Source organism: Agrilus planipennis, unplaced genomic scaffold, assembly GCF_000699045.2.
Source record: "Agrilus planipennis isolate EAB-ADULT unplaced genomic scaffold, Apla_2.0 scaffold18, whole genome shotgun sequence".
NCBI classification, from domain to species: domain Eukaryota; kingdom Metazoa; phylum Arthropoda; class Insecta; order Coleoptera; family Buprestidae; genus Agrilus; species Agrilus planipennis.
This window is the reverse complement of record NW_020438920.1, coordinates 1290873-1301467: the sequence shown is the minus strand read 5'-3', so window position 1 is coordinate 1301467 and position 10595 is coordinate 1290873. Positions and strand designations below refer to the sequence as shown.

Here is a 10595-nt window from a genome sequence, read left to right as displayed (position 1 = left end):
TCTATAGGTATGTTATCGGGCACTGTACATGAAATAATGTTAATACAATTTTCTTCACCTATAATAACTTCTATCTCTATATTACAGTACTGGAAAAAAATATCCAGACAATAAGTATAGTTTTCAGTATTAATAAGTAAATCCAACATTATGTTAACCATCTCAGGAGTTACCATATCAGGGAACTTCTTGAATGAAATGTCTAAAGTATCAATAGCTTTTTTGTAATCATTTGCTTCACTGTACAGTATTGCTAATTTTAAAGAAATTTCCAATAATTCTTTATCATTTTTTTGCATCAGCAAAGCTAGATATCTAACACATGCCTTTATTAATGTATTCTTATTTTCTAGTTTCTCTAGTAAGCATATACGTTTTTTATGTAATGTGCAATTTTCTTTATCGGCATTTATGGCAAAATTGTAACAGCTTATGCCTAGATTTATATTATTACGTTCAACTGCTCTTTCTGCTGTATTGGTCCACAATGTAATGTCTTTTCTAGTGGTAACTGCGGCCATAAAGTATAATTGCAAACTTTTATCTGGATCTTTAGCTTCAAGTAGTTGTGCAAGTGTTAGAAAAGCCTCGGAAGCACGAGGACATTGTCTTATAACTTCGTAACATATTTTTTCAGCAGTTTCAGTATCTCCACGAGCAAATCGTAAATTTGCTTCACCTATCAATGCTTTAATATGTGGTGGAACGTTCGATCTATGTCTCTTGCGTTTTTGGCAACTTAGTGATGGAGACTGCTTTAAACTAGAACATTCTTGTTCAGCAGAATTATTTGATTCTTGTGTAGATGTACAAGGGATATCTAAGTTATCTTCAGCTGTAGATTCATCCATACAAATAGCAAGAAACGGGTCTAACTGATTTAACTCTGAAGACAAGCACTCTACAGGTAATTCAGAAATAAATTCATCTTGACTTGACTCTTTGTCTATATCCATTGCATGAGAATACTCCAACTGGTTTTCATTTCGGGTATTTGTAGTTGGAATAAATACATTCTCGCTAACATTATTTTCCTCATGCTCCATAACACAATAAATATGCAATAAATTTTAATAACAAATCTTAATGTTTATTTAGTGTTTTACTTAATCCATACTTAATCTGTGGTAATAGATTAGATATATCTATGGTATTTTACATAGACAAGAGAGCGGTTTAGAACATAGGTTTAGACAGGTTTAGAATAGTTAATAGTTGATCATAGATAAATAATTATGACCATAATAATTACATTAGATTGATTACAATAAATTAATTACTTTCTTGAGTTCTGTGTTTATTTACTTTGGCAAGACTCGCTGTTCAGCTTTATCAAATCCTGAACAAATATCTTTTTATGATTTTTATGCTATGAATAAATAGGGTGCGTTCCATTAAACATACATAGCGTTCAGCACGTAAATTAAGTCTTTTCACATTTGCCTAATTTATAAAGATCATTAACTAACGACCGCGGTCGTGTTTTTTGAATAACTTATCGTGAATGAAAATAATCATAAATGCATAATTCAATATATGACCGATATTTACTATGAAAATTATGTGCAATTATAAATTGTTCTATAGTAATAGCAAATTTGAAGACATAATTGTCACATTTGTTTGACATCGTTGACACCCAAAAACACAAAACCATGACAGAAACACACCCACCCGCTGCGTTGAATAGTTTGTGGATTAAGTTTATGGCATACTAAATTCTGGATTTAGTCAAAAAAGTTTCTGATTATATTATATAAGTTTCTGTTTAAATTAGGTTTTAAAGTAAGTATACACTTTTAATGTAAAGTTTTTATTAATCATTATTTTGTTCCATACAAGTATTTATAGTTTTGTGATTCAAAAAACCGGTATACATGTTTCAGAAATATGTCACATAGGTATTTTTAGATTGAATTAAAGACGAATCAGTAACTTCATATACATTTTTTAACAAACAGAAGTGATTTTTGTAGTATTTTTTGTATAGATAACCAATAGTAATGTCCGAAAGCGAAGTTCACACACCTGAAGATATCGAACACGAAATTGAAACAAACTATAAACCACCCCCAGAAAAGACCATTGAAGAAATCCTTGCAGCAGATCAAGAAGATGAGAGTCTTAGGAAGTATAAAGAAGCTTTGTTGGGAGAGGCACAATCAGGAAAAATTGTTGTAGGTAGGGACCTTATTAATGTTTCATTATTGTGGCAGTTCTTTATTTTATTGTTATGCTTACAGAGCCAGATGATCCTAGAAAAGTTATTGTCAAAAAGTTAGTGCTTGTGGTAGCAGGCAGACCTGAAGTGTCCTTAGATCTTACTGGTGACTTATCAAAGCTCAAAAAGGAAACATTTACTATAAAAGAAGGGGTATCATACAGAATTCGCATTGAATTTATTGTTCAAAGGGAAATTGTTCATGGATTGAAGTATGTACAGAAGACCTACAGAATGGGTGTACCAGGTCAGTGTAAACATTTATCTTTTGTACTCTTATAATTTTTAATTATATGTAAATTAGCATGTTTCAATATTAATAACTGTTGAAATTCTCTTTTTGCATTCTGGATTTTGCAGAGGCAGGTAAATGTTACTTATAATTTAACTGCAATAATTGCTTAAAATTCATATTAAGTACACATTTATCTAAACATAACTTACTGTTGGTAATACCTGAATAATAATTGGTGTTAGTCGTATGCAAAAACTTATTAGAACTTTTATGTTGTATTTTATGATATTTAAGTGATTCTTAAATGTGTGTTACAATTGATTAGATAATAAATGGTAATTGTATTCCTAACTTTAAATTAGCATGTTCTGTTACTAATAATCTTTAGTCTTTGTTGGCAACCACAGAATTGGTACTCTTAAACGGATAAAATTAAATAAAAATGTATGATTAAATTTCTCAATTAAATTTTAATTTGATTAAAAAATGGCATACAAGAAGCTAGTTTTTTTTTTTAATTTTTGATAAATTTATTTCATATATTTGCAGTTGTTAGTTTTTCAATGTCATCTCCAATTTTCTTTTCATATAATTTTGTTAGGTATAAGTTTATTGGTGTGTATAGGAATATGCAATTGCAAAATAGTTTCATAGACTTGCCAGTATGATGCTAAACAAGTGTAATAAATCGAAAATTGGAAAACATCCAATATTTCGAAACGTTATTAATGTAAACTACCTTGTATTGTCGATATTCCAAAATTAATTACAGTTTATCGTTTTCACACTTGATTTGTTTACTTTATAATGCCAAACAACTTGTGCAAATGAATTTCCGCTTAATGCCAAGAAATTACTTAATTTCCATTAATTTATTAAAAGGTCAAAGTATAATATACGTCTTNAAGCAATATTTCAGAAAATAAACTTACAACGGCTGTTAAAAATTTTCTTTATAAACAAAATAAAAGTGACAAAGCGAGACCGATCTTTTCTTCTTTCAACGAACAAGAACATTCAATTCTTCACGAAAATGTCGAATTTATTATAGTGGATTTTGCACAGGATAATGTAAGTGGAAATGGAATAATTAGATAAGAAAAATAAATGTAACATGCAACCCTTCTAGAAGACAAATTGTACTAATATTTCTACCACGCAAACCAAGTATTTTATTTATAAATTGGATAATATTGGTCCTCAAAGTGAGTTGAGTGCAGATGATGATAGTGAAGAAATAAAGATTGCCAACGTGTGTGAATTACCTTCGAGAAGATATTTTGGTCTGTGGGAAAGCCTTATTTATGATTCTAATATTAAAGAAAATGTAAGTTTGGTTTTATATTTATGTGAACATCTAATAAATATATTTTTTAGTTGTTAAAATATGCCCAAACAGCAATGCTTTTTGCTGACAGAAATGTAGATGATAATTTAATTAGCTGTAACAAAGTTATTCTATTACATGGTCCACCTGGTACTGGAAAAACTTCATTGTCTAAAGCCCTTGCACAAAAATTATCTATTAGACTTCAAAGTCGTTTTATAAAAGGAATATTAATCGAGATTAACAGTCACAGTTTGTTTTCTAAATGGTTTTCTGAGGCAAGTTGTTTTTTTTATTTCTAAATGTAGGTATGTTCAAATACTAAAATGAAATTGCAGAGTGGTAAACTGGTTTCAAAAATGTTTTCCCAAATAAGAGATTTTGTAGAAGACCAAAAATTTTTAGTTTGTATATTAATTGATGAAGTGGAATCCTTAGCCCATGCAAGAGAGAAATGCATGTCAGGTATGTAGTATAGCATTTTCAATTTTTTAACAGATTAAATGTTGCAATGATTTTGTGGCAATATTATTTTAATTACTTTTTAATTATATACCTACTTCGCAATGAAATGAGGGGATAGCAATTTTGACCACTGCATCTAGCATGGATTAGTGTAGTTTTTATATTTTCATATCATTCAATACTAATTTTTATTTTGTTTCAGTTAATTACCTATCTCAGAAAATAATTTTATATATTGATTCATATTTATAAAACATCTTTCCTTGTGTTTTTTATTCAATATCTTGAATAGACCAGTGTTTGAGAAAGAGGCAGAAACANTCCCTACTGTTTAGGTTTGTAACTGAAAAGGTATTTTTTTTATATTATTACAGCACCTATTATTAATATCGATACATCAAATTAAAAAACACCAGAACTGCAAAAGTTTTGTGTTATTACAAAAAATATGCTTGGATATTGGTTGGTGTTTCTATCTCGAGGGAACTTCTTGAATGAAATGTCTAAAGTATCAATAGCTTTTTTGTAATCATTTGCATCTTCTTAAGACTATAAGTTGTTTAGTTTAATTAAATTTTTTGTTGTTCTGATATAAATATTACAAAGAACAAGTTTTAAAAGTATTTTTTAATTTTCTGTAGATGTACATGATCGTTAAATTAAATTACGACTCAGCTGAGAAATGTTCAAAGTTTTCTTTTTGAAATAATAATATGTTACATAGAATTAAGATAGTTTTCAGTAAATTTAGAAACATAACTTATTTGCAAGTTCTGTTTTTTTAGGGAATGAACCTTCTGATTCTATTAGAGTTGTCAACGCATTGCTAACAGAACTAGACAAAATCAAAATACACTCAAATGTTTTAATTTTTGCAACGTCAAATGTAACAGGAGCCATAGATTTAGCGTTTATTGATAGAGCAGATATTAAAGAATACATTGGTCTACCAGGAGTTCAAGCCATTTACCAAATTTACTATTCTTGCATTCAAGAGTTACTAAAGGTACGTAAAGTATACACATATTTAAATTTTTAAAATTTTTTTTACAAAAATAGGCTGAAATTATCCAACCAAAAGTGATTATTCAACAGTGCCCAGACCTAGTTGAACTTGAAAGCAGTGATATTTACAAAAATGACAAAAAACTATTAAAAATAAGCGAAGCAAGTGTAGGACTTAGTGGTAGAAGTGTTAGAAAATTGCCATTTATAGCACATGCTTTATTTTTACAAACGGAAATTGCTACACTGGAAAACTATTTGGAGGCATTACTTTTTGCGGTGGAATATCAAAAGACGAACTCAAAATATTTTTAAACTAAAAAACTTGTAAGGAATTTTTTCAATTCTTATTAAGCGTAAACTATTTTCAATTCTCCATAATTTTTTTAACAGTATTTTAAAATTAGTTAAATTTTTTCTAGTCCAAGTTTGGAGAAAATGTAACTAGTTTTCTAATAAAGAGGATAAAAATCCACAAATTGATGAGGGATTTTAAGTAGTAATGGGCGCTGTCGAATGAATACAACGATCAAACTACTGAATAAATGAATGACTCCAAATATTAAATGAATTCATTCATAACTATTTTTGCTGCTATAATCATCTATCTCTTTCTTCTGTTGAAATACGTACTATGCGGACGGTGCTTATAGTTAATTGCAGAGGTTTTATTATACTACCATTACTTTATTTCATTTGCACAAAATAATTATCAAATTGTTGATACACTTCGCGCACGTACGCGTATTGTATGTATCGTATTCATCCAGAGATATTTACATTAGTGATTCACAAAACTACGCATTTAGTTACAGTTACTACAAACTAGTTAATAGTCCGATAATTCGAATAGTTTCTAACTATCGAATAATCCTACTTTTTATTTGACAGTTCCCATCACTAGTTTTAAATAAATGTAAATATTATAAGAAAAACTTAAGCAATTTTTTATGTTATAGTCTTTGAGAAATGATATTGTATACGTATATATTGGACATCATTTTTATTACTTATGTAATCTGAAATGACTAAAATCTCAGAAACTTTTATATTAACTCGATTTTTCCTTTTATTACAAATGTATTTACAAAAATCACATAATAATAACATTACACTTGTAAGTACTTCATCAACAGATGCCTTGCAGCTACTTTATTTCCGCTTTCTTTATAAATAAGTTGAAGATTATAGGCAGCTTCTCGCTTTAAACTCAAGTTTGGATTTTCCTTTGCCACAGGATTATCATGTTCTAAAACTTTTTTATAATACTTCTCTGCAATATAAGAAAATCCTAGATGTTGACACATCCGCCCCAAATTATAATTAATTTCTTCATAAGCTTCTTGACTACGCATGTTCGCGTAAGTCATTATTATACTAACACAGGTGGATACAAGCTTTTCTTTATTGGTTGATGCTTTTTGAGAACAAATTTGCAAAATTACAGAGCCGAGTATTAACAAATGTAGAGAAGTGCAGTTATTTTTAATGGCATTCAAATAATACATCATGGCAAGTTTATGACTACCAGATTCCACACAGTGGTTGGCCTCTAGAGCTCTTATTTGCGCGTGATGCTCAATGTAGTGCATAAGGAACTTAGTGTGCCTTAAGGCTTCTGCAAACTGTACAATACAGCCGTACATGTTCCACACTAAATTATTTGATTTCTGGTGCAACAGAATAGTTCGTATAAGGGGATAGGCATTACATGTGTCTCTACATAATACAGAAGCAAAGAACGCCCAAAATTGGAGTTCATCAATTTTTTTAAATTTCGAGGAAGTTGACGCGGTAAAAGCCAGTTTTTGCATGATTCGGTATTTTTTCTGTTCCATGCATAGTTGTAGTGCACCTTTTAAAAGTTCATACTCTTCGTCAACAGTGGGTTCTTCCGTAAGAGTAAAAGTTATCGGGCTTTCTTCAGGTGTTCCTCTGAATTTACGCATCGTTTGAAGCCTATTCAGTTTCTCCGTTTGTGTTGCCGAATACATTACAGCTCTCAATTCTTCGAAATGCCGCAACTTAATACAGTGTCGTAACAGTAGCAGCTCAACGTCGTCAAAAAATTCATTATATCTTTTTGACTCTCTTAAAATAGAAATTCGCTTTAATAGCAGTCCTACATCAACAGGATTTAAATCGGGGATTTGCTTAAGTAAATTTAAGGCGTCATCTGTTCTATTTAATTTTACTAAAACATCTGATAATAATTTTTTTGCGTCTGTATATAAAGGAACTGCCTGTGTAACTTTTCTGAAAGCGTTTTCAGCTTCTTCTAATATGTTGCAGCCAATCAAACATTCACCATATTTTAACCAAACAGCAGGAAGAGAAAGTTTTTCATTCTCTATTAATGGCTTGAGAACTTTTAAGGCAATTTCATATTTTTTTGCAGACATCAAAGCTTCGGCAACATCTAGATATAAATCAGCAATTAAATCTAAATTTGGATAATCTAGTATAGGTTTTAATAATTCATCTATCAAATTAAATGCATTTAATTTTATGATACATACTATGAACTTTACCCGGAAGTCTATAGGTATGTTATCGGGCACTGTACATGAAATAATGTTAATACAATTTTCTTCACCTATAATAACTTCTATCTCTATATTACAGTACTGGAAAAAAATATCCAGACAATAAGTATAGTTTTCAGTATTAATAAGTAAATCCAACATTATGTTAACCATCTCAGGAGTTACCATATCAGGGAACTTCTTGAATGAAATGTCTAAAGTATCAATAGCTTTTTTGTAATCATTTGCTTCACTGTACAGTATTGCTAATTTTAAAGAAATTTCCAATAATTCTTTATCATTTTTTTGCATCAGCAAAGCTAGATATCTAACACATGCCTTTATTAATGTATTCTTATTTTCTAGTTTCTCTAGTAAGCATATACGTTTTTTATGTAATGTGCAATTTTCTTTATCGGCATTTATGGCAAAATTGTAACAGCTTATGCCTAGATTTATATTATTACGTTCAACTGCTCTTTCTGCTGTATTGGTCCACAATGTAATGTCTTTTCTAGTGGTAACTGCGGCCATAAAGTATAATTGCAAACTTTTATCTGGATCTTTAGCTTCAAGTAGTTGTGCAAGTGTTAGAAAAGCCTCGGAAGCACGAGGACATTGTCTTATAACTTCGTAACATATTTTTTCAGCAGTTTCAGTATCTCCACGAGCAAATCGTAAATTTGCTTCACCTATCAATGCTTTAATATGTGGTGGAACGTTCGATCTATGTCTCTTGCGTTTTTGGCAACTTAGTGATGGAGACTGCTTTAAACTAGAACATTCTTGTTCAGCAGAATTATTTGATTCTTGTGTAGATGTACAAGGGATATCTAAGTTATCTTCAGCTGTAGATTCATCCATACAAATAGCAAGAAACGGGTCTAACTGATTTAACTCTGAAGACAAGCACTCTACAGGTAATTCAGAAATAAATTCATCTTGACTTGACTCTTTGTCTATATCCATTGCATGAGAATACTCCAACTGGTTTTCATTTCGGGTATTTGTAGTTGGAATAAATACATTCTCGCTAACATTATTTTCCTCATGCTCCATAACACAATAAATATGCAATAAATTTTAATAACAAATCTTAATGTTTATTTAGTGTTTTACTTAATCCATACTTAATCTGTGGTAATAGATTAGATATATCTATGGTATTTTACATAGACAAGAGAGCGGTTTAGAACATAGGTTTAGACAGGTTTAGAATAGTTAATAGTTGATCATAGATAAATAATTATGACCATAATAATTACATTAGATTGATTACAATAAATTAATTACTTTCTTGATTTCTGTGTTTATTTACTTTGGCAAGACTCGCTGTTCAGCTTTATCAAATCCTGAACAAATATCTTTTTATGATTTTTATGCTATGAATAAATAGGGTGCGTTCCATTAAACATACATAGCGTTCAGCACGTAAATTAAGTCTTTTCACATTTGCCTAATTTATAAAGATCATTAACTAACGACCGCGGTCGTGTTTTTTGAATAACTTATCGTGAATGAAAATAATCATAAATGCATAATTCAATATATGACCGATATTTACTATGAAAATTATGTGCAATTATAAATTGTTCTATAGTAATAGCAAATTTGAAGACATAATTGTCACATTTGTTTGACATCGTTGACACCCAAAAACACAAAACCATGACAGAAACACACCCACCCGCTGCGTTGAATAGTTTGTGGATTAAGTTTATGGCATACTAAATTCTGGATTTAGTCAAAAAAGTTTCTGATTATATTATATAAGTTTCTGTTTAAATTAGGTTTTAAAGTAAGTATACACTTTTAATGTAAAGTTTTTATTAATCATTATTTTGTTCCATACAAGTATTTATAGTTTTGTGATTCAAAAAACCGGTATACATGTTTCAGAAATATGTCACATAGGTATTTTTAGATTGAATTAAAGACGAATCAGTAACTTCATATACATTTTTTAACAAACAGAAGTGATTTTTGTAGTATTTTTTGTATAGATAACCAATAGTAATGTCCGAAAGCGAAGTTCACACACCTGAAGATATCGAACACGAAATTGAAACAAACTATAAACCACCCCCAGAAAAGACCATTGAAGAAATCCTTGCAGCAGATCAAGAAGATGAGAGTCTTAGGAAGTATAAAGAAGCTTTGTTGGGAGAGGCACAATCAGGAAAAATTGTTGTAGGTAGGGACCTTATTAATGTTTCATTATTGTGGCAGTTCTTTATTTTATTGTTATGCTTACAGAGCCAGATGATCCTAGAAAAGTTATTGTCAAAAAGTTAGTGCTTGTGGTAGCAGGCAGACCTGAAGTGTCCTTAGATCTTACTGGTGACTTATCAAAGCTCAAAAAGGAAACATTTACTATAAAAGAAGGGGTATCATACAGAATTCGCATTGAATTTATTGTTCAAAGGGAAATTGTTCATGGATTGAAGTATGTACAGAAGACCTACAGAATGGGTGTACCAGGTCAGTGTAAACATTTATCTTTTGTACTCTTATAATTTTTAATTATATGTAAATTAGCATGTTTCAATATTAATAACTGTTGAAATTCTCTTTTTGCATTCTGGATTTTGCAGAGGCAGGTAAATGTTACTTATAATTTAACTGCAATAATTGCTTAAAATTCATATTAAGTACACATTTATCTAAACATAACTTACTGTTGGTAATACCTGAATAATAATTGGTGTTAGTCGTATGCAAAAACTTATTAGAACTTTTATGTTGTATTTTATGATATTTAAATGATTCTTAAATGTGTGTTACAATTGATTAGATAATAAATGGTAATTGTATTCC

At 29.9% G+C, this 10595-nt stretch overlaps 4 protein-coding genes across 7 annotated transcripts; 3 read left to right on the top strand and 1 right to left on the bottom strand.

Moving 5' to 3' along the window:
* Positions 1-1637: 1637 nt before the first annotated feature.
* Positions 1638-2518, top strand: LOC112904239 (rho GDP-dissociation inhibitor 2-like). 2 transcript variants are annotated; one of them, XM_025973791.1, is made up of 3 exons: positions 1638-1785; positions 1977-2181; positions 2244-2518. In XM_025973791.1, exons 2-3 carry the CDS (start codon positions 2004-2006, stop codon positions 2501-2503), a joined length of 438 nt encoding a protein of 145 aa, XP_025829576.1. In that variant the 5' UTR covers positions 1638-1785; positions 1977-2003; the 3' UTR covers positions 2504-2518. The 2 variants fall into 2 exon arrangements, with proteins under 2 accessions (XP_025829576.1, XP_025829575.1); XM_025973790.1 differs by having other exon boundaries at positions 1639-1785; positions 1991-2181.
* Positions 2519-3385: 867 nt separating this feature from the next.
* On the top strand, positions 3386-6195 carry LOC112904242 (pachytene checkpoint protein 2 homolog). Of its 2 annotated transcripts, XM_025973798.1 has the most exons (7): positions 3386-3527; positions 3586-3783; positions 3834-4061; positions 4122-4248; positions 5034-5254; positions 5308-5580; positions 5676-6195. In XM_025973798.1, the coding sequence occupies exons 3-6, from the start codon at positions 3858-3860 to the stop codon at positions 5566-5568; spliced, it is 813 nt and encodes a 270-aa protein (XP_025829583.1). In that variant the 5' UTR covers positions 3386-3527; positions 3586-3783; positions 3834-3857; the 3' UTR covers positions 5569-5580; positions 5676-6195. The 2 variants fall into 2 exon arrangements, with proteins under 2 accessions (XP_025829583.1, XP_025829582.1); XM_025973797.1 differs by having other exon boundaries at positions 5308-6195.
* A 1366-nt stretch (positions 6196-7561) lies between these two features.
* Positions 7562-8964, bottom strand: LOC108744098 (general transcription factor 3C polypeptide 3). The gene is made up of 2 exons (XM_018479694.2): positions 7773-8964; positions 7562-7672 (listed from the first exon to the last, which is right to left on the bottom strand). The coding sequence occupies exons 1-2, from the start codon at positions 8835-8837 to the stop codon at positions 7655-7657; spliced, it is 1083 nt and encodes a 360-aa protein (XP_018335196.1). The 5' UTR covers positions 8838-8964; the 3' UTR covers positions 7562-7654.
* Positions 8965-9428: 464 nt separating this feature from the next.
* Positions 9429-10309, top strand: LOC112904241 (rho GDP-dissociation inhibitor 2-like). Of its 2 annotated transcripts, none has more exons than XM_025973793.1 (3): positions 9429-9576; positions 9768-9972; positions 10035-10309. In XM_025973793.1, exons 2-3 carry the CDS (start codon positions 9795-9797, stop codon positions 10292-10294), a joined length of 438 nt encoding a protein of 145 aa, XP_025829578.1. In that variant the 5' UTR covers positions 9429-9576; positions 9768-9794; the 3' UTR covers positions 10295-10309. The 2 variants fall into 2 exon arrangements, with proteins under 2 accessions (XP_025829578.1, XP_025829577.1); XM_025973792.1 differs by having other exon boundaries at positions 9430-9576; positions 9782-9972.
* Positions 10310-10595: the final 286 nt, after the last annotated feature.

Bases quoted from the DNA above. Each gene is read 5' to 3' on its own strand.
- LOC112904239 (XM_025973791.1), top strand. From the start codon at position 2,004: ATGTCCGAAAGCGAAGTTCACACACCTGAAGATATCGAACACGAAATT. The intron at 2,182-2,243 runs GTAGGGACCTTA...TTATGCTTACAG, and splicing joins ATCAGGAAAAATTGTTGTAG to AGCCAGATGATCCTAGAAAA.
- LOC112904242 (XM_025973798.1), top strand. From the start codon at position 3,858: ATGCTTTTTGCTGACAGAAATGTAGATGATAATTTAATTAGCTGTAAC. The intron at 4,062-4,121 runs GCAAGTTGTTTT...ATGAAATTGCAG, and splicing joins TTTCTAAATGGTTTTCTGAG to AGTGGTAAACTGGTTTCAAA. The intron at 5,255-5,307 runs GTACGTAAAGTA...TTACAAAAATAG, and splicing joins GCATTCAAGAGTTACTAAAG to GCTGAAATTATCCAACCAAA.
- LOC108744098 (XM_018479694.2), bottom strand. From the start codon at position 8,837: ATGGAGCATGAGGAAAATAATGTTAGCGAGAATGTATTTATTCCAACT.
- LOC112904241 (XM_025973793.1), top strand. From the start codon at position 9,795: ATGTCCGAAAGCGAAGTTCACACACCTGAAGATATCGAACACGAAATT. The intron at 9,973-10,034 runs GTAGGGACCTTA...TTATGCTTACAG, and splicing joins ATCAGGAAAAATTGTTGTAG to AGCCAGATGATCCTAGAAAA.